The sequence below is a fragment of the Sinocyclocheilus anshuiensis genome, unplaced genomic scaffold (assembly GCF_001515605.1).
Source record: "Sinocyclocheilus anshuiensis isolate Anshui unplaced genomic scaffold, SAMN03320099.WGS_v1.1 scaffold1090, whole genome shotgun sequence".
In the NCBI taxonomy this organism is placed as follows: Eukaryota; Metazoa; Chordata; class Actinopteri; order Cypriniformes; family Cyprinidae; genus Sinocyclocheilus; species Sinocyclocheilus anshuiensis.
In genome coordinates this window covers 215,356-238,531 of record NW_015537993.1, presented here as the reverse complement: position 1 = coordinate 238,531, position 23,176 = coordinate 215,356, and the positions used below count along the sequence as shown (strand labels likewise).

At 37.2% G+C, this 23,176-nt stretch overlaps 2 protein-coding genes across 9 annotated transcripts in view; one reads left to right on the top strand and one right to left on the bottom strand.

The window, feature by feature from the left end:
* LOC107675165 (acyl-CoA-binding domain-containing protein 5A-like) overlaps window positions 1–11,194 on the top strand; it is a 14,649-nt gene extending 3,455 nt beyond the window's left edge. For 2 of the 6 annotated variants that reach the window (XM_016469413.1, XM_016469423.1), the window contains exons 3-14: window positions 569–689; window positions 1,905–1,977; window positions 2,070–2,187; window positions 3,094–3,126; window positions 3,397–3,594; window positions 4,037–4,252; window positions 4,372–4,457; window positions 4,830–5,046; window positions 7,504–7,703; window positions 7,800–7,859; window positions 8,050–8,159; window positions 10,329–11,194. In XM_016469413.1, the coding sequence (XP_016324899.1) occupies window positions 569–689; window positions 1,905–1,977; window positions 2,070–2,187; window positions 3,094–3,126; window positions 3,397–3,594; window positions 4,037–4,252; window positions 4,372–4,457; window positions 4,830–5,046; window positions 7,504–7,703; window positions 7,800–7,859; window positions 8,050–8,159; window positions 10,329–10,341 (1,445 nt within the window). In that variant the 3' untranslated portion in view covers window positions 10,342–11,194. The remainder of the gene's footprint in view (window positions 1–568; window positions 690–1,904; window positions 1,978–2,069; window positions 2,188–3,093; window positions 3,127–3,396; window positions 3,595–4,036; window positions 4,253–4,371; window positions 4,458–4,829; window positions 5,047–7,503; window positions 7,704–7,799; window positions 7,860–8,049; window positions 8,160–10,328) is intronic. The other 4 variants (XM_016469441.1, XM_016469436.1, XM_016469428.1 and 1 more) reach the window with 4 other exon arrangements.
* A 2,225-nt stretch (window positions 11,195–13,419) lies between these two features.
* The window catches only part of LOC107675144 (serine/threonine-protein kinase greatwall-like), a 13,962-nt gene continuing 4,205 nt past the window's right edge, over window positions 13,420–23,176 (bottom strand). For all 3 annotated transcript variants that reach the window (XM_016469403.1, XM_016469390.1, XM_016469398.1), the window contains 5 exons: window positions 19,512–20,624; window positions 19,269–19,410; window positions 16,183–16,296; window positions 14,095–14,196; window positions 13,420–13,913 (listed from right to left, as the gene is read on the bottom strand). In XM_016469403.1, the coding sequence (XP_016324889.1) occupies window positions 13,756–13,913; window positions 14,095–14,196; window positions 16,183–16,296; window positions 19,269–19,410; window positions 19,512–20,624 (1,629 nt within the window). In that variant the 3' untranslated portion in view covers window positions 13,420–13,755. The remainder of the gene's footprint in view (window positions 13,914–14,094; window positions 14,197–16,182; window positions 16,297–19,268; window positions 19,411–19,511; window positions 20,625–23,176) is intronic.

Here is a 23,176-nt window from a genome sequence, read left to right as displayed (position 1 = left end):
TATATATATACCTACAGACACACACATTATATAATATGTTATATTAATTTAATTTGGAATGAATCCTAATAAGTTCAAGCATTAATCAGACAAAATCTTACTGGTTTTCTTAAATAAATTAGGCTAAACCTATTAAGCTGGATCTTCTTAGGATTTCTTCCTAAATATTAAATTTGAGAAATCAACTAACCTATTATAGATAGATATATCTTTAATATTAAAAATCTCAAATATTAAACGTTTCTTGATATATATGTATATATACAGTATTAATACGCCGTTCACTTGCAGAACGCAAGCTTCTATAAGGCACATAACTCTGAAGTAATGAATTTAGGTAAAGGGGTGCAGAGCCAGTGGTGGTTTTGTGGGCAAACATTAATGCCTTGAATTGTATGCGAGCAGTTATTGGTAGCCAGTGCAAACTGATAAACAGAGGTGTGATGTGCATTCTTTTCGGCTCGTTAAAGACTAATCTTGCAGACTAATCTTATATGTATAGGCTCATTTATTTATTTTTTAAATCTAATATTGCATTACTTGTTGATTTTAATTTGATTTTTTTCAGGTTCATTTCAGCCTTCCAATGACATGATGCTGAAATTTTATAGCTACTACAAGCAAGCAACACAAGGCCCCTGTAAGATTCCCCGTCCAGGATTCTGGGACCCCGTTGGCAAAGCCAAATGGTATTGAACCTGCTAAATGCCCAGATTTGTGAATTCATGAAGAAAGTTTTAGTTATGAGTGTTATTAGTTCTTTAAAATTGAAGTGTATTTTTTCACTGTTAGAAAAGTCTCTCATATCCCAGTTTAATAAAAGTAGCTGACTTTCTAAAGAGTGCAAACAATGTTAGCATTTCCAAAACATTGCTCTGTCAAGTTAGATTATGGCTCAACCAATGGACCTTTTTCACATTTCCGGGTTTCTCAGCAGCAGAAGTCATCATAGTTGGGTAAACTTCTATAACAGTGAATGGGAGACTACCACAAATATATGTTTTGCATTCCCATTTGCTCAAATAGCAAAATAAAAACTCCATGATAGTGTTTTCATGACTTTCAAAAAAAAAAAAAAGACTGATAATGCCAGTCAGTAGAGAGAACGATGTCAAATTTATCGTCACTCCCATAGACGCTGTATTAGAAACACCCTTGCATTTGCGTTAACTAGTTTTTTTGTAATTTTATGCAAAGGTAATATAATAAACAAAGTATAGCGTTATAAATGTTCATACATTTAAAAAAAATGAAGATGCAAAAAAACTTTGGGGGATTTACGATGCCGATGACCGTTGAAACGCGTCATCACAGTCTTGTGAAAAGGGTCCATGGTGTGAGTTTGGGGATGGAATACTTGTTCAACCAATGGCATACAAGGGTAGTGTTTTAAAATCAGTTTGAAAACAGTCAATATTTTTGCAGTTCCATTTGTTGCCACTAGTGATGCAAAAATGACACACTTCCCCTTTAAATGAGTTTACACCCTTTAGACCAGTGTCCATAACAGATTGAAAGTGAACTGTTGGTCTGTTGAAAGTTCATTGAGATAACAGATCAGTATCAGTAACACATCAGATTTGTATTATTAGTAACTAGTGCCACTGAAAGTTCCACATTTGTACTTTTTTTTTTTGTACTGCAAAAACAATCTATTTTAAAGTCTTTGTTGAAAGTTTTTAATGTAACCGAGAGTCAGATGGTTCAAAAAATGTTTTCTACACAGACCATTTTACTATGCTTCATACTATTTTTGTTCTTCTGTCTTTTATACATGCATCTGAGAGTTGTTTTGAAAGGTGCAAACCGCTGCTAGAGTTTCAGTTGACCGTGAGATGACAACATCAGTGTTGACAAGCTTATCAGAGCAAAGTTCTCGTTGAACTGTCCTGCTTGCATTTTAGGGATGCGTGGAATTCTCTTGGGGAAATGCCGAAGGAGGAGGCGATGGCGGCCTATGTGGAAGATTTGAAACTGGTATAATGTTTCAGATTTTTTTGCAGTGTTTGAAAATGTTGTATGATTTAATGTAATGGTTTGTTAAACTTTGTTTTAAATTTGCCGAATAGATCCTGGAAAGCATGCCTGTAACAAATGAGGTCGAGGAGCTTCTGCGGGTCATTGGACCGTTCTATGAGCTTGTTGATGAAAAGAAAAAGATAACGCAAGTGTCCGAGTTGAGCACAGGTAATCTGAATAACAGTGCTCTCTCAGGTGAATCACAAAAATTGCATTTTGCCCAAAAATCTAAATATATTTTTAAGATAATATTTAATATTTAAATTGCTAAGTATAATAATAATACATTTAAAATGTATGCTGTTAAGCTATATATATATATACACACACACACACATACATGCATATTAATTAACTAACAAACTAAATAAATTAATTACTAAACTAACAAACTTAAAAACCTAAATTAATAATGTAATCTTTAATGAAAAATATTATTGTTTACCTTTTTTGCTCTTGAATTTGGGGTTAAATATGACTGGACATTTCTTTGTAAGAAATATCCTAAAAATGTTGAGCTTTTAATAAATCTAAAGTAATGAAGGCGTAGCTATAGCATCAGTTCAAATTAAACAGAAATGAAGTCGTAAAAAATAAAATTAAATCAGTTCAATTGGTGTTAAAATGTCACTTACATCTAGAAAGTCTAAAGTCTTTAATAAATACATTGTATTAATTACATTGACATAAGGACGAAAATGTAGTTAGGAAGTAATTCATATACTTGCATCACATTTGCTTATGAGTTGTTCTTTTTTTTTATTCAGCAAGGACGCTTCAAGTTAGCATATTACAATGATTTCTGAAGGATCATGTGACATTGAAGACTGGAGTAATAGATGCTGAAAATCCAGCTAAATTACATTTTGATATATATTACAACAGTTATTTGAAATTGTATTTGTATTTCACAATATTAAAGTTTAGATTTGTATTGATAAAATAAATGTAGCCTTGCTAAGCATAACATAATCTTACTGACCCACTACATTAACTGTAGTGTGCATGTACTGTAAATAACTATAACATTTTGTTAACCTTAATTAACTAATTACCCCTTTGTTTCGTGTTCGGCCCGCTTGGAAAGATTTGCTAGGCAACTTGAAGGCAAGTGAATAGCAGTGTGTTCTCCCAGTGGTCTGCGCCCTTAGTTAATAGTGCCTTAGTCCAGGAGTTTCCCATACCACCTTAGTTGTTCACTCACTGCTGTTATTAGTGTAGATTTCCGGGTTCTCTATAGGGTTGTAGTGTTACCGGAACAGCTTAAGTTTTTGTGAAATAGTCCTGAAAGAGCAGACCTTTTAGAAAGTGTGCATATTAAGTTTCAGAACGTATCCTCAGTGCATCATCTTACATGCGTATTGTTGTTGTCTCCAGGCTTTGGGAGCATGCTAATGTCACCACCCAAATGTGTCACAAAAAGCATCATCAGGACGATGGAGATGAATGGCAGCCTGGACAGTTACCCCGTCAAAACAGCAGAAACCCCAAAGACTAAATCAATAGACATGGAAGACGGAGAAAATGATAATGAGGAGGAAGAGGAGGAAAAAAACGAAAAAGAGGAAGTTAAAGGTAAATGTCACTATTACTGTTACTATTGCTGTGCAGTCTTTCCTCATGCAGATTTTGCAACAGGTTCAAGTTGATTATCCAAATTCGCCAACCTGATCAACAGAAAGCTGCTTGGTTTTAAAGTGACTTCTGTGTAAATTGCAATTGACAATATGAATGGACCATTTTCACCCAAAAACGTTTGGCAAAGATTGCATCTTTCAGAGTTGAATAGTCTTGAATAGCCATGCATTGAAGGAGGGACATAAATCATATCTAGAAACTAATTCTAGATTCTATTTTGGCTTTGCACAGTACACCTACAAACCACCTAGAACACCCTAGCAACTACCTAGCAGTGCCTTAGCAACCATACAGTATCGTGAGCAGTTTTGCATTGGTAAGCACTACTAACATTTCCTTTATAATGTGTGTATTAATAATACATGCTTGGTGTTTTTAGCCTCACAACCGAAGAAAAGGGCTTCTGCAGGGAGACCTAAAGAGCCAGTATCTAATGGCAGTATCGGCCAACATAAAGGCCTTACCAATGGAACGCACGAGTCTAGGTCTGATCTGAACAGGCAGGATTCAGAAGAAGACTCTGAAAACATTAAGCACAACAGAGATGTCACTGAGCTCAATGGACACATCAAAAGTGAGGAGAAGGACATTGGGGGTAATGATTTACCAACTAAGACTTGATTTATTATTTTAAAAGTAAGATCTAGGACATACTAGCAGTAGTTATGTGAACCGATCTGAATCACTCTCTTTATATATATATATATGAAACAGAAGACGCGTCCAGTTCTCACCATGTAGCCAGTGATTCGGACAGCGAGGTGTACTGTGACTCCATCGACCAGTTTTGTGGAGAAGAAGTAAGTCGATTTCAGTTTATGCTTACATGATATCTGATCCAAAAATTACTTGATGCTGGGAAGGTAAGATACAGTGTTAAAGGGATAGTTCACCTAAAAAGAATAGTTTGAAAAAAAATAAAATACTATGGAAGTCAATGGAGACCAGAAACTGTTTGGTTACCCACATTCTTCAAAATATCTTCTTTTGTGTTCAGCAGAAGACAGAAATTCATACAGGTTTAGAACAACTTGAGGATGAGTAAATAATAATGGAATTTAAATTTTTGGGTGAACTATCCCTTTAAGGTAAATGGTACCACATCATTACTCTCTGCTAGCACCTCTGCAATGGTTTCCCAAAATGCATGTGCTTTTGTTACTGGTATCCAGGGATCTGAGCTACACGTCAGCCACTCACTAGACATGGCCGAGGAGAGCCACAGCACACTATCCTCGACAGGAGAGATCAGATCACAAGAGGAACTGCTGGGACGGGAGGAAGGCATACAGCACGGCGGAGAAGATGGATGGAGCAGCAGAGGAGGTTCTCAGAGACAGGGACTTCCTGTGAATAGAAGTAACAGTTCTGTGGTCAGGAGGGAAAGAGGTACAAACAGCAGCAATCATATACAAGCTCTGTTCTACTATTGCTTCTGTTCTTCCCAAATCATATTTCGGTTTTTATGCATATGCTAGGATATGCATATGTGTGCGTACTGTATGCATGCAGCCTGATTTTCTTACTCCGTATGCACAGCTCACGCACCTTAATTTTTTTGCGCTAATTTGTTTGTCCGCAAAGTGGCAACACTTACCCAACCTGTGGTTTTATAGCCAAAAAAGAAACTGATGAGATGGCACAACTACAAACCACTGGAGACTAGGGGTGTGTGATACTGAAATTACACTGAACAAAATTATGTCTCAGACGATCTTGGAGGTGAAAATGCTGGATGTGGAGGTCCTGCGCTGGTGTGCAGTTGTGAGGCCGGTTGGATGTACTGCCAAATTCTCTGAAACGCCTTTGGAGACAGCTTATGGTAGAGAAATTAACATTCAATTCACAGGCAACAGCTCTGGTGGACATTCCTGCAGTCAGCATGCCAATTGCACGCTCCCTCAAAACTTGCGACATCTGTGGCATTGTGCTGTGTGATAAAACTGCACATTTTAGAGTGGCCTTTTATTGTGGCCAGCCTAAGGCACACCTGTGCAATAATCATGCTGTCTAATCAGCATCTTGATATGCCACACCTGTGAGGTGGATGGATTATCTCGGCAAAGGAGAAGTGCTCACTAACACAGATTTAGACAGATTTGTGAACAATATTTGAGAGAAATAGGCCTTTTGTGTACATAGAAAAAGTCTTAGATCTTTGAGTTCAGCTCATGAAAAATGGGGGCAAAAACTAAAATGTTGCGTTTATAATTTTGTTCAGTGTAAATGAGAAATCGAAGTTAAAACTAGAACTGCCAGTAGGTGGCGGCAAGGCACTGTCTTAATGAGTAAGCCAATGACTCATGGCTGATTCATTCAGGAATGGAGGAAGTGACTGTTTCAATGAATGGGTCATTGAATCATTCACTCACCTGATTTGTTTAGAAATTGCAGGTTCATTCAGTAACGAAACAAGTGTGTTGCTCGCAGATGCACAATAGTTCTGCTGTGGCTTTGTTTTGGTTTGGCAACATAGTACAAATATAAACAATAGGGCCTTTCGCACCGCGGGAACCTTTTCATAGTACCAGAACTAATTGTGGAACTACCCACTTTTTGGCGTTTTCGCACCACCGGAACTGGGTGCGATTTTAGTACCGGACTGCCTTTTTCGAGAACCAAATTAGCTCCTACTCCGGAGCAGGGTCTAACCAGCACAACTGGTACTAATCGTGACGTAAGTAGGCATTGATTAGCCAAACGCGTATGAAAACGCCCTCACCTGCCACGATTTAAAATGCCGTGTAAACATACTGTAAACATTGTGTCAACTTATTTCGCAAGTATGGAGAACAGCGATAGATGGACGGACGCTGAAGTGCAGGCACTTGTAGCAAATGTAGCACTGCCAGTTGTCGTTGGAGATTCTTAGTCCTCCTTTCCGTTCTTTCAATCGCTTTACGTATACATCGACTTTTCCATGTCCATTATTGTGAAACCCGCGAGACACAACAAACACACAGCTCCTATCACAGCGTCCTCCATCCTCCTGTTGTTAATGTTGTTCTTTTTTGTTTCTGTTGTTGAACGCCGTGCACAAATGACGACGCTGTCGACCGGCTTACGTCACTTCTTAGTACACACTCTCGGTGCGAATGCAACCCTTTAAATGGTACTGGGAAATAGCTCGCGCAAAATCGACCCAGTACTTTAGTACTGTACATTTAGTTCTGGAACTAAAGCGGTGCGAAAGGCCCTCATATTTGCAATATTATGCCTAAAATGTAAATTAGAATTTAAAATTCTTGTTTATTGAACTGTTTTGTATAATCAATCACATTTGTAACCATGCTAACATTCGGCAACAAAATAGCTCACTCACTCGTGATATTGCTTAACTCTATCATATGATATAAATATAAGACTTGTACAGGGAATTTTTGCCCCCATATATTGAATTTCTAATGCATTCTAACTGGATTCTACTATTGAAACGACTATGAGTTCGACTGTACGCATACGCTAAGTGTTCTCATCAAATCTGACCAAATAAAAATAAAAAAAACATACATAACTCTGTGCAGTTGGCACTCCTGTAAAGCACACAAGATTTGACTCAGTTGATTCAAGTAGAATTTGATGTTAGCACGCTGCTTAGTTAACAACTCAGTACTCTAACAAGCACAACAATACATGGTGCATATACAAATACTGGGTAAAATAGTCAGTTTTGGATGAAATATATTTACAATAAAATTGATTGCACATATGTTAACTTAAAATGCTCTATAGCTGGAATCCTCAAGTAAATTTGTTTTTTGGAAACTTTGTTTCTTTATTCTGTTAATGAGCTACAGAATGTTTGAGCTGTTTGCACATACTGCAGCTGCTTTTCCTGTGTATCAGGGTCCAAGTCACCTGCCTTTGGCTCCGGGTCAGCGGGACCACAGCAGGGCAGTGGGGGAGACGGGGAGCGCTGGGGGACGGATGGATCTGTAACGGACAATCTAAACGAACAGATAATCTGTGCTCTGGCCAGACTGCAGGACGACATGCAGAGTGTCTTAGAGAGGCTACACACGCTGGAAGCTCTAACAGCCTCGCAGGTTACAAACAGTCACTTTTCACACAGCACAACATATAACACTATATGTTTAAATATGAAATATTACATTTTTGCTTTGTCATGTGCAACTTCTCAGGCCCGATCCTTAGTGCTGCCACCAGACTACTTGTCACCACCTGCAAATAAAACGAAGAAGGTAAAGTCATTTTAATAAACTGATTGATGGGATGTTTTAAAGAGTTTCAGGAATTAAAAGGAGAGCATACCGGTAGCTCAAACAGGGTTCGATTCCCAGTGAATGCATGAACTGATAAAATGTAATTTTAACAATGCCATTGCCATACACTGAGTGCTGACATATTATCTTCATTATTTACACTTTACAGAAACCATCCTGGTGGCCTTTCGATGTGTCTCCAGGAACTGTGGCCTTTGCTGTCATCTGGCCGTTTGTGGTGCAGTGGCTCATCCGTCTGTATGTGCAGCGCAGGAGAAGGTAAGCACTATCCCATCAGCTATGTACCACTAAGATACTATTCTTTTTATTTTAGAAGTATATACACTACTGCTTAAAAAGTTTGGGGTTAGTATTTTTTAAAATAAATAAATACGTTTATACAGCAAGGATGCATTAAATTGATTAAAAGTGATAAATACATGTGTATTTTCTATTTAAAATAAATTGTTATTTTGAGCTTTCTGTTCATCAAAGAATTCTAAAAACATATATCACAGTTTCCACAAAAAATATAATTTATATATATATATATATATATACAGTGGGTACGTGATATTTCAGTTTTTCTTTTTTAATAAATCTGCAAAAATGTCAACAATTCTGTGTTTTTCTGTCAATATGGGGTGCTGTGTGTACATTAATGAGGAAAAAAAATTAATTTAAATTATTTTAGCAAATGGCTGCAATATAACAGAGTGAAAAATTGAAGGGGGTCTGAATACTTTCCGTACCCACTGTATACTATATTTTTTGTGGAAACTGTGATATATGTTTTTAGGTATATGTTGATATGTTGAATCAAAACATATAAGACATTTTTTGATTCAACATACAATTTATTACTCAAACTTTTAAGGCTACAATGTGGCCATAAAATTGAAATGATTATTTAAAAAAAAATGAAATAGTAACACTAAATATGAAACTAAAACCATCAGTAGCTGGTGGCTTGTCATTCAGCAATTCATTCAAATGGATCACTGAATCATTGGCTTTACTTGATTCATTCATAAATGTGCATTCATTCAGTAATGAAACATCGCTGTGTGTTGCTCGGTGATGCACAACAGTTCTGCTGTGGCTTTGTTTGGAACTACTTTCGTTGGCAAAAATGTAAGACAGTATTAACTCTTGCATAAAAACAGTATCTTATTTGCAGTCGTGCAGATATTTGGGGAAAATCTGCACTCCTGCTAGCGTGATATTGCTAAACTGCATCATATTATATAAATATGAGATAAAAACTCATACAGGGCATCTTACTGACACTGTGCAAATTTCCTGTATGAATACTTGAATGACACATTTTGGCACATCATTTAATGGAATAGTTCACCCAAAAAAAAAAATTTGCATAATCAGTATAATCACTCTCTGGCCATCCATGATGTAGATGAGTTTGTTCCTTCATAAAAACAGATTTGGAGAAATGTAGCATTACATCACTTGCTCACCAATCTTCTGCAGTGAATGGGTGCCGTCAGAATGAGAGTCCAAACAGCTGATAAAAACATCACAATAATCCATTAGTAATCCACACGACTCGTCTATCAATTAGTGTATTTTGAAGTGAAAAGCTGTGTGTTTGTAAAAAAAACTAATCCATCATTAAGGCATTTTAACTTTGAATCGTCATTTCTAGCCAAAATACAAGTCCATAATCCATAATTGAAGAAGTCCATCCCCTGTTGCCCTCTCACATCAAAATCCACCGACTTATTTTTTTAGAACTGTTTTGGACTTTTTTCACTTGTAAATGGTGTTTGATCTGCATATTTCTCCTCTGATTCAGACGAGATGACTTTTTCACTTGAGAAAGCAATATTATGGATAATTCACTCATTCATATTTTAGCCACAAGCAACAATTTGAAGTTAAAAACATCTTAATTATGGATTCATTTATTGCAAATATACATCTTTAACTTCACAAGACATTAATTGATAGACTGGAGTGGTGTGGATTACTTGTGGATTATTGTGATGTTTTTATCGGCTGTTTGGACTCTCATTCTGACGGCACCCATTCACTGCATCTATGGCCCTGTCCCAAATGGCACACTTCATATGCACTTGCAGTCTTGCGGACTTATGGCTGCCGCATGCATGTGTGATGTGAGCAAGTGATGTAATGGTAAATTTCTCCAAATCTGTTCTGATGAAGAAACAAACTAACTCATCTACATCTCGGATGGCCTAAGGGTGAGCAAATAACATTTTTTGGGTGAACTACTCCTTTAATACGGTTTGAAACATTAATTGTTGCACACTGCTTACTGTTTTGCATACTACTGCGTAGTTTGAATATAGCTTTATAGGTATTTATCACACATTACAAAATATATGATTATATTCAGAGCAAAACAAAAATGATGGCAAATTTGTATGTGATGGCAGGAATGTTAAAGATTGGATCATCTTGTTGCAGAAGAATCAACTGAAAGGAATCGACTGATGGTTCGACATCTCTGGAGACCCAGAGGAGAGCCGCGTTACGCATTTAGGAGGAGGAGGGTGTTTCTCAGCCTGTCCCGTGATCCCTAACTTCTGCTTTTGCACTATGATGACAACTCTTAAGAATTAGCTAATTGAAAGACAGAGTGAATGTACAGCGATGCAGCTTATCACGAGCTTTTTTTGTACTTATTGTTTTTTAATGTAACAATTTGCTAAGTCGGGAATACCCGGTTTCGGTAATTAAAAGTCAAATTTTCGTTAATCCTGTTAATAGAAATCCATTATTAAGGGCATTATAATAACTTTCATGTCGAGTATATATCATTCAATGTTTTGCACACATAGCTGCTAATTGTCATTACTACTGTAGCAATGTGTAGGATGCACTGATGAGTACAGCACAGGTGATTTCTGCTTGAATATCTATCTGATTCTTGGCATGTTTGGCAGAAAAGAGCCCATATTTGGGGTTTGAACCGTAATGGGAATAAATCAGGAACCCCTCAAATTGTTGGAGGTCGTATGAATATTTTTTTTAATATACATTAATATCTTAGCGTTCGCATAAGTGATCTGTGGTGCTCTTTAAAGCCATAATATGCTTACAATGCTTATGTAGCTGACCCTTGTTTGGCAAATCTGAGGAAAGGGTCAGAAGGCAATATCGAAAACTACTGTACGTTCTTCATCCGCTCAACATCCCATCATGATGCCTGGAAAGAACTGACCTATCCGGCTCCCTCTAATGTGTGTAGACATTGAGCAACACATCTTAAAAATGTCTGAACGTCACTGGCTTAAAGGAATAGTTCACCTAAAAATGTAAATTTGCTTAGGCCATCCAAGATGTAGATACGTTTTTCTTAATCAGAACCGATTTGGAGAAATTTAATTACATCTCTTGCTCACCAATGGATCCTCTGCAGTGAATGGGTGCCGTCAGAATGAGAGTCCAAACAGTTGATAAAAACATCACAATAATCCACAAGTAATGTTAGTAATCTCGTCTGAATCAGGAGGGTGTTTCTTACAAACATGCAGCTTTACATTTCACAAGATGTTAATTGATGGACTGGAGTGGTGTGGATTATTGTGATGTTTTATCAGCTGTTTGGACTCTCATTCTGACGGCACCCATTCACTGCAGAGGATCCATTGGTGAGCAAGTGCAATGCTAAATTTTCTCCAAATCTCTTCTGATGAAGAAACAAACTCATCTACATCTTGGATGGCCTGAGGGTGAATAGATTTTCAGCAAATTTTTATTTTTGGGTGAACCTTGCTCACCAATGGATCCTCTGCAGTGAATGGGTGCCGTCAGAATGAGAGTCCAAACAGTTGATAAAAACATCACAATAATCCACAAGTAATGTTAGTAATCTCGTCTGAATCAGGAGGGTGTTTCTTACAAACATGCAGCTTTACATTTCACAAGATGTTAATTGATGGACTGGAGTGGTGTGGATTATTGTGATGTTTTATCAGCTGTTTGGACTCTCATTCTGACGGCACCCATTCACTGCAGAGGATCCATTGGTGAGCAAGTGCAATGCTAAATTTTCTCCAAATCTCTTCTGATGAAGAAACAAACTCATCTACATCTTGGATGGCCTGAGGGTGAATAGATTTTCAGCAAATTTTTATTTTTGGGTGAACCATTCCTTGAAAAAACAAATCAAAGTAAGTGTCATTTATTTGAAAGAAAGACAAGCACACTTTAAAAAATATATATATATACAAAAAGAAGTGTAGGTTTCAGATAATAAAACCATGGTTAAATAAGTGAAGTTTAAGAGAAAATAATTTGAAGAATGATGTTTTTTTTATTATAATTTTTTTTACAGTGACATTCAAACATTAGCGTGACTCAGGTGTGCAAATATTTTCGGGTCCACTGTATTTTGTCAGAGCATTTGTCAACATGTTCGCATCATTACTAATTTTAATTCCTGGCTGTGGTGAATATTTTGAATATTACTACAAAGACTATGCATGAGAAATGTAAAACCTTTGTCAATGTTTGCAAGGTGTAATTGAGATCGAAAACTACCCGGGTTGATTTGCAAAGCACTTTGGATGAATGTGAAGACAGATTAAGAACTGAAATAAATAAAATGTGTAATGTTTAGAGCTCCAAGACTAATATAAGACTGAAATCTAATAAATAATTTACATGGGATGTTTTTTTTAACTGAGAAATGCGAGTTTTGTTTCATTGTCGTTTGTGTAAATTAGTCAATGATGTTAATAATTGTATATTAGAAATGTGCAAAATATATACATGGAAAAAATTATATAATTTTACTATACTGTAATGTAGCATTTGCATATATTATTCATGTCTGTAATACTACTTTGAATCATCTGTAGAGCAGAAGGTTCTTGATATAATGCTTTTTAACCATTGCAGATTTTGCATAAATTTGCCTTCTGGCCAGATGATCAACGCATGTTTCACCACTGTCACAATACATGTCATTTCATATGTTAGACTAAAGCATTATTAAAAGCTTTTAAAAACTGGAGTTGTGTATATTCCCATATTGCACTATATTTAATGCTACAATTCACACTTACATCAAATCATCATCTGATTTTTTTGTATCTGGTAGATTACTTACACGTAGTCCATTACTGATTAGAAATTACATGGCAAAATTGCACTGTAATGTATTGGATTGCACATATTAGGTAATGTATTCTGATTACTTTTGACCTAACGTAAGAAAATACATTCCATGCTTTATCATCAACATTATGAAGTACATTAAATGACACCAGGGTTACTGTGAATATGTAAATGTGTGAAATATTATATATGCCTCATGTATAGACAATTCTGTGAATTCTAGTGAAATTAATACATTTTTGCTTACATGTGAGAAACCGCACAGGTTTTAAGATTCAAAGTTAATAAGAAATAATGCTCATTTATTAATACGACAACTGTATTTTATTTAATTGAACTTGAAACATTTCCAGAATCATCTAAAAATAGGCAAGTGTTATAAACCACATTTTTCAAAATGTATATGTATTTATGATTTTAAATTGACAAAGTTATTTTTTTAAGCAGCAAACAACCATGTTCAGAATCATACTTGCTGTAGACTAGTTAAAACATTCAGCATGTTAAAATTTCAGTCCGACAAGCATAGTGTTTTTACACCACAAGTCTTGTGGCATGTATGTGCAAAAGGGTTAAAATCCCACCTCACTGCATTTCAGGATGCTTTCCAACATGACGTCATTCTAAACATGTATTTTCAAGAACATACAAAACATGAATAAAGATAGCAGGATGGAGAATAAACAAGAGCACTGTGGGATCTGTATACATTAGAGTTTCCAGCTGCACCTGAACTTACTGTATGAGTCCATGGCACAGTTTGTGTGTATTACAGACTGAAGCCTGATACAGTGAGATGCTGGGCTGTGTTTCTCGCCTCAAAGTACGAGGTGTCAGTCTCATCATCAGGCTGAGGAATGAAGGGCATAGTCTGATGGTGATGGTTTTCCCAGTCCACACCATCAAAGAACAGATGACCCTTTAGCTCTACAGAAAGACACAAGAAAACATTAGTGTTAACGTTAGTACACATTAGTATTGAGAATTTAAAGTATTTTGGTCATTAAAACATATTACTTGTAAGAATTCATAAAGTGTTAGATGCTAGTTCTCTGTGTGTGTGTGTGTGTGTGTGTGTGTGTGTGTGTGTGTGTGTGTGCGTATTCACCTTTTAAGCCAGCCCGTTTGGTTGGATCCATAGTGAGAAGAATCTCTATGGCATTTCTTGCATTATGGGTTAACTCCTCATCTCCATCTGGCCACGGTATATCTGAACACATCATATATGAAGCACATGTAGATCAGACACAGTCAACACAACATTCTTCTCATGGTGCAGAGGACAAACAAACCAAGAAATCCATTAACATTTCATAATTAACATTAACTTTTAAAGTGCCCCTATTATGGATTTTTGAAAATGACCTTTCATGCAGTGTGTAACACAGCTCTAAGTGAATGAAAACATTCTGCAAAGTTTTAAATCTGAAAGTGCACAGTGTATAAATGTATTGTCTCTCAAAAGAAAGAGTCGACTCTGAATCATTGAAACGAGTTATTTTTAAATCGAATCCGAAGCCGTTTCAAGTTGAAGTCAACATGAAACATTAGTATATTGTCCGCCCACTTATTGGTCTTTTCACGTTGGTCTGAATGAAAATGCAAATTCATTCTTTGCCACTAGGTGCCTCTTTTGCAGCGGTAAAAATTGCGGTTTCCCCGGTAACGGCTGTACACAAAGCAGCACTGCGCTTACAAACGCTGCTTTATCAGGCATCACAGGCATGATGAAATGAAAATGAGACCAATCGGACCAATCACCGCAGACTAGCGTCAAACAAAGGAGGGGTTTGGAAAAATGAATCGTTAAACGAATCGTTTGGGAGTCTTTGAGCAAATAGGTAAAAATAAATGCATATTATAACACAATTAAATTTTTTTTTGACCTTGCATGCATGTCAACCTGTTGTTGGGGACTCCCAAAACAAAAATATTAGGGGTGGAACGGTTCGCGGAAAAAAATCGAACCGTATGGTTCTCCACACACGGTTCGGCACGCGCTAGGACCGCGGTTCAACTTAAAATCTGACAACGCATCTGTAATATGGTTTGCTATAAATAACACGTAAAACAAACAGGGTTCGGCTAATGTATGTTTCTGTTGATGGACGCGCATTCTGGCTTCCCAGTACATTACAACAACAGCGATGAAAAAAAAAAACGTGGACAAACCATTCACTTTTGTTCAATGCGAATGCTGTATTCTGGAATATGAGCAGTCATTTATTACGTCATCACCCGGGTGCTGATAGCGCGCGCGCACAGGTGAGACCTGAACAACACACGTTGATATCTGTGTTTAAACTAAACTAATTTAAGCTTTGCCAGTTTAAACATTTAAGAGCCGGAAGACGCTTGCGCGCGCAGTGAGATTTGTGCGTGCGCTCATCCGAAGCGCGCAAACCCGCGCCTCACAACGCGCGCAAATATTAAGCTCTCTCTGAAGTATTGTGTTTAAATGGACAAATTCACACAAAAATTGTGTCAAAATGCCAACATAGTCGGCTGAACGTACTGTCTCAGTGCACTGGATCAGTACATTCTCTTAAAGTGACAGCACTTTCTTAATATTAATCAAACAGCAACAACAACGAATTCACTCACTGCTCTTGATTGAATAGCTTTTGTAACTTTAATAAAGATTCATCTTTAATTTATACAGTCAAATATGCAATGCTGTTTTACATTTCATTACTTTATTCAATTTCTGTACCTAAAAACTAATGTTAGACCTACCTAAAAAAAACTGAAAATCACTGTTTATTTTATTTGTATCTTTACTCTATTGTATTTATTTGTGCTGTTGCTTGTAGTTAGATTATTCTTATTTTCTTTATTTTTATTTGACAGTATATTTTCCCCTAAACATAGCACATACCGAACCGTACTGAAACCGTGACTCTAAAACCATGATACAAACTGAACCGTGAGTAAGTTGAACTGTTCCACCCCTACAAAATATGAACCTTTCATTACCCATAATAGGGGCACTTTAATATTTTCGTGGGGCATAAATTCACACATATGGTGGAACCATTCTGAGATCATAATGAGGAGAAAATAAACAGTTGAGATTAGTTAAGATTATCTATTGAAATAACCACAAGAAAATTTAATTATATTCATGATAAAAAAAAATATAATGCATTTTTTTTTTCATTGCCTTTGACATTTGTATTATTATTGGCCCTCTTACCTCTGTTGAGAATGTTCTGGAACACCAGCTGAGGGGTCTCGTCATTGAACGGTGGGACTCCCGTGAGGAACTCGAACAGACAAACACCTAACGCCCACCAATCCACCATGAAATCTGTTGGAGAGCAAAAAAAAAACAAACTTAAGACTAAAAGTTCCATTTCTATAAACATGCACATTGGTACAAAATGTGTTAGAATGTGACCACTATTATAAAGCAGTGACAGCAGTGGTCATAAGTTGATTTTGAAGGGAAAAGGAATAGGCACAACACAAAAAATATATATACATATGTTACATTACATAAAATTGCATCTTCTCAGTTGTTATCAGACATAAATATCTTCAAATCTGACCAACTTGGAGGGGGAAAAAAGCCTTCAGCCTAAAAAAGGTGAAGTTCTCATGCCAGCAGTGACAAATGACTAAATGAAAAAAAAAATAATAATAATTTTTTAAATATCTAGGATGTGCTGGGTGGTTGCCAGGGTGTTCTGGGTGGTCAAAAAGACAATCAAAAGAGTACAGCTTTAAGTCTCTAGATTTGGCTTAGTCCCTTCTTCGATGGTAACTGTTTGCTAAAGTAATACCACACATCTTCTCAACAAGCTGCACTAAATGAGGCGTTTTTTATTCCTGTAGGACAAACCTGAACTTGTTTAAACTGCTAACCTAAAAGTATACTTCAGTTTTCACGCAAATGCTTAGTGTAACCATATAGCATAGCCTTTCAATTTGACAGCGTGCGTGAAACACAGGCAGTCAACACATGCATACTAAAAAGTTTGATCTTTGTCCAACATTGCGCTATTTCCTTCAAAATGTGTGCCACACACTCTGTACGGATACTCTAGTGTACACATAAAACTAAACTATAATGTGGGTTTAACAAATATATCCAAGGTATATGTCAGTTTTTATTTGTACAATAGGGTATGCGAACAGTTCATGTGGAGCAATTTTATTTTTATTTTTTGTACTAGTAAGTTGGTTCAAGCGAAAGAAACAGATGAGATATAACAATAAATTATGGTACCACAATAGACGCCCGTGTTGACAGGCAGGCACCTGTGTGTGGTTTAAATGAGTATGAAGACTTCCACACTCAGCTTCTGGAGAGAAATTGCACCGACACTGGACAAAATATGTAACTCTCTAATGTGTCAAGTGCCTGTGTTTGCACATGCTGCAAAATGGAGTATATTTTGAAAGGTTAAGCGCATAGCTGTGTGTATATGTTAAGTGTTTGTGTCAAAACTGATCCCCAAACCATCCCACAGTCTTCCAACCAAACAGGTAGTCCCACCCCAAACTCACACCATTGGTTTTATCAGAAGTTGACATCTCATTCCGCTGAAAACAAAGAGAGCAATGTTTGGAAAGCACCACAAAGTTAGTGCTCACATTTTTCAGGAAGTCAAGACACAAAATTACTTTTACTTGACTCCATAAACTGGGACACCAGAAAATATTTTTCCCTGCATTTCATTAGAACATCCCAGAATTCCCAAGAACCACCATGGCATCCCAACAGAGTTCATACAGCATTACTGAAGCATTAAGGGTGATGAATCAGAAGCCGCCAATCACAAAAGCTGAAACCCATAAAATAATTAATCAGCCATGTCCTTAACTAAAGGCCCCGATATACAAAAAAAGAAAAACAAGAAAAAAATAAGTGTGACATAATTTCTAACAAAATCGGGCCAAAACAAAGTATGTTTGACATTGGTTTCAGGAGTTTAAAGCATCTTGCCAAAACAAACGTTCCGTAAACAGTCAGCTGACTGCTAAACACCTTCAAACTACAGTACCATTGGTCCATAGGTAGGCGTGATCTGTGGTTGCGCCTTCTTTGAAGTGTAATTCTAATTGAAAGCAAGGCTATCACATTTTGTGTAATACTGTAAAGCTGCTTGTTTTAATGGGGTCATTTGACGTTGCTAAAAAGAACATTATTTGGTGTATTTGGTGTAACGCAATGTGTTTATGTGGTTTAAGGTTCAAAAAACACATTTTCCACATAATGTACATTATTGTTTCTCCTATATGCCCCGCCTTTCTAAAACTCGTCGATTTTTACAAAGCTCATCGGTCTGAAAAGTGAGGTGTGCTCTGATTGGCCAGCTATCCAGTGCGTTGTGATTGGCCGAATACCTCAAGCGTGTGACGGAAATGTTACGCCCCTTACCATACTGTGATGCCGTGTCCCGGCGTGACGAGACAAAACCAGTCAAACCAATTATAAATGAGGCATTTGTTGCATCCAGTGGGGACATAATTACGGATTATAATGGCTTATGCTGTTTTTACGCGTTGCGTTGCGTATCGCGCTGCGTAAGCATAAATCCATGTCGGCATTTGTGATCGGAGAAATGACAAACAACAAGCGCTTAGACGTGGGGGCGTGTTAGAACGAGCCGTTTTAGGTAGGCATGGTTGACTCTTAACTTTTATAAAGAATATCTCTTTGGATTTGAGAATTTAGTCTTTGTAACTTTACAGATCTTCTTTATGCACCAAGAGCTTGTAACTCCCCAAAGAGAAAGGAAAAATTGAAATCGCATCATATGACCCCTTTAAATCAATCTTTGGAATGAAGTGCTATACAAATAAATGTGACATGGCTTGAATACCGAACTGGAGAGCTGGTGCAAACATATCCGCATCTCTGCAATCAGGTGCTGCTGTTTTCTCACTGCTGTTTATTTTGTTATTGAGAGGAAAGCGCACAGCACATATTCATCTAAATGCAGAAGGTGGTCGCTAACAGTATACCACTGCTCAGGCATTTCAAACTTCTTTTTGCCAGACTGATGGGAATTCTGGAGCGTAGTACAAAGAAGAACTTCGCTGTGAGTATATCGGGGCCTTACTGCGGTAAAGCTGCCCACACATGCACCAACATCTCTATGGCTTGGAATCTGATCTGAATACTTTTTAGCATACTTACCACAGCGTACAGACCCTGAAACTAAAACATAATATATGTTAATGAATAATGAACTACCATTGAATGAACCTGTTAATATTTGAGGCATAAAAGACCAACACATATTTCTATACACTGACCACTTAAACTCTTACCATGAGGTTTGCCTAATAAAAGTTCTGGCGCCAAGTAATCAGGAGTTCCCAGGATAGGAGCCCCTTCTACACGTTCTGGACCTCTACGAACACTTTTTGGTGTCCTATAGGGAGTGTGAGACATAATCATCTGCTGTGGAGTCTAGAAAAGAAAAAGAAAACATTCATTATTTTCCAATTCTGATTTAAATCCTTTTTGTCCAGTTTTGTTTGAGTTCCAAACGACTCTAAGAGGCTCCTCACCTGGTAAAGTGAGCTGCTCAGACTAGGCCTTTTCTTCTGAACCGGAGTCACTGCAGACTGGGCATTGTGGAAAGAGGTTGACGCAGACATTTCCATGGCATCCAAAGAGGCCAGGCTGAGATGTGACATACAAGAGCGGTTTATGGAGCTACAGTAGCTCCTGAACACAACCACATTCCTGGGTTTGAGGAAGCCAGGCGATTTGACCATACTGTCAGACAACCTATGAGGATGGCTAAGAAGAGAACGCTCAGATTTACCCCTATGCTGCTTTGCACTGCTATGCTTTGGTGTAGCCAATGTGGGTCGGGCCGCCGGTGTGACTACGGAAATCTCATTTTCATCCAGCTCCTCAAAAGAGGACAACAAAGCCTCTTGTTTTAAGTCCTTCGATTTTTGTGGTGTGTTAGCAACCACTGACATTTCATGGGCCGAGCCATCCGAATCTAAACTAAGGCTTCTTCTGATATTTCGGTCATCACCGGGTGAGGTCGGGGAGCTCGAGTTGGCCTCTGCTTTAAGCAAAGCCACCTCCTCGCCTTGATCTTCGAGATCACAGAAGAGGTTTTTGGCCACGGCTATGGGACTAGATTGCTTTGGGCCCATTCTCTCACTCAACTGTTGACATATCGGTGCACTTTTAACATCATCAAGCCCCACAATTGAGAAAATTCCTGTCAAGCCTGTGTGGACCCTTGAGTTGTCCTCAGGAATGTGGAAAGACCTCTTGTACACTGCGTCGTTTTTCTTGCAATGGATCTCAGCCTGTTCTGGGCTTTTCTCTACTTCTTCAAAAGCTCTCTTTACTGAGGATTTGGGCTCTGTTGGAAGCTCTGGTTTTATAAGACCGTTCCCAATGGACTGATGGGAATCAGCTTTACCCAGTGGAGTAGTACAGTCGTTGGATGCACTAAATTGAAGCCTCTTTGCAGAAATATCTGGTTTAATATTTCTGCTATTGTCCACTTGGTTATTGAGCGGAGTCAAAACAGTGCTGTGATCCTGAGCTCGTGCTGGAAACATCTTCCTCCTTTCCACATGTGTCAAGGGAATGTTTCTATTGCCCACATCTCTTCCGTTTAACTGTGGAAGGTTCTCGCCATCTTGTAAATTCTAGAAATACATGACATTTTCAGATTAGTTTCTTTTAAAACATTCAGTAACGTTCAAGAGGAGTTTTTTTTATTTATTTTTTTAAATAAATACTTTTATTCAGCATGAGTACATTCAATTGTTCATAAATATCAGTAATGATATTTATAACGTTTTAAAAGATTTCTATTTCAAATAAATGCTGTTATTTTAAACTTTCTATTCATCAAAGAATCCTGGAAAAATATACCACAGTTTCCACAAAAGTAGTAAGCAGCACAACTGTTTTCAACAATAATAATCATAAATGATTCGTAAGCACCAAATCAGCCCCCCCCCCCAAAAAAAAACCTTATAGGATTCCCAATAGATGATTATTTGCCCTTTTGTAACATTTTCTCTAATCATAATTGAGAAAAAGAATCATCCTTAAATGTGTGTGAAAAGTACTACAAAATTAAATTCTATAAAAATAAAGTATTTTTAAATACAAAAAAGTACAGTAATACAATGTGCATGATATATAATATAAAAAGTATTAAAGTGCCCCTATTATGGATTTTTGAAAATCACCTTTCATGCAGTGTGTAACACAGCTCTAAGTGAATGAAAACATTCTGCAAAGTTTTAAATCTGAAAGTGCACAGTATAAAGTAATTGTCTCTCAAAAGAAAGAGTCGACTCTGAATCATTGAAACGAGTCGTTTTTAAAGCGAATCCCAAGCCGTTTCATGTTGACGTCATCATGAAACATTAGCATATTGCCCACCCATTTGTTGGTCTTTTCACATTGGTCTAAATGAAAATGCAAATTCATTCTTTGCCACTAGGTGCCGCTTTTGCAGCAGTAAAAATAGCAGTTTCCCCGGTAACGGCTGTACACAAAGCAGCACTGCACTCACAAACGCTGCTTTATCAGACATCACAGGCATGATGAAATGAAAATGAGACCAATCGGACCAATCACCGCAGACTAGTGTCAAGCAAAGGAGGGGTTTGGAAAAATTAATCGTTAAACGAATCGTTTGGGAGTTGTTGAGCAAATAGGTCAACAATAAATGCATATTATAACACAATGAAAATGTTTTTTGACCTTGCATGCATGTCAACCTGTTGTTGGGGACTCCCGAAACCAAAAAATGAACCTTTCATTACCCACAATAGGGGTACTTTAAGATACAAAAATAATTAATATATTCTAATAATTTAAACATTAAGGATTGCTGTTGATTACAATGTCCATAACTGTATAGTTTTGTAATAATTGTAATTTTAATAATTAGCAATTTGATTTTTAATAAGGATGCACAATATATTGCATAAGGATGCACAATATATTGAACAATTCAAGATTTCGTAATTTATCTGTATTGGTCATTGAATATTTATTTGTGCCGCTCACTTCCTCTGTTTACTTTGATTACCTTTTCCATTATCAACGGATCAAAAAACACTAATTTCATAACACTGTGAAATGTAATCTCAACAGGGGTTTGAATTTCGGCGCGGGATTACACATAATTCTACTGATTCCCGCAGTTTCTGCGCTTGTAACGTGGGAAATTCCCACAAATATTTCAGCGTGAAGACACTTGGGACAGATGACGGAATGTATCATTTGCACGTGCTTTTGATTCTTACAATTTAAACATTCAAGTGCTCAATTCAGTACTGCGCACTCACTGTGAGACCCCTTTCTCTGAGCTCACACCCAAAGCGCGCACACATTACAACTACAGAGTGAAGTTGTGTTGCGTCTTATTGCACGTAAACGGCCAATTACATACAAAATTATGTCAAAATGCCCGTCTTGATGAGTATTCATGTAAACAGTCGATTTAATACTAAACATTGTCAGTATATAGGCTATTAAGTGAATGTAAACAGTTGAGAAACAAAACTAACAGTTAGATCCATGCATGAGGTCTTAAAGAGACAGCAACCTAAATAAACCTGCTGTCTGCAGGACAGCATTGAAGACTAGCCAGTGTTATTTTAAAGTTAAACAGATGATTCAGTTTCTGTGGTATTTCTGTACATGAATATTACTGTTTTACCTAAAAATAATTTTAGCTGTATCTTGTTATTGTATTTGTTTGTGCCATTGCTTGTCATTTAGCAATTCTTATTTTATTACTGACTGTTTACTTGTCTTTTTTAGTTAAAATAAATTCAATTTAGAGTTTGAAATCAACGTATCTTCCTCAAAACATAAATACACTGGGTGACGAAACAATTAGGTTGGATGATTGTAGTTTAAAGGGGTCATATGATGCTATTTTAAAGATCATTATTTTGTGTATTTGGTGTAACAGAATATGTTGATGACATGCTTTAATGTTCAAAAAACACATTATTTTTCAAATACTGTACATTATTGTAGGTCCTCTATGCCCCGCCTCTCTCAAACGCGTCGTTTTAAACAAAGCCCCCTCCTTTGACAAGCGCAGTCTGCTCTGATTGGCCAGCTGACTCAGTGCATTGTGATTGGCCGAACACCACAAGCACAAGTTCACTCTCCTGTGATGTGACCCTGTTCCCCTCACACACACACACACACACACACACGACGC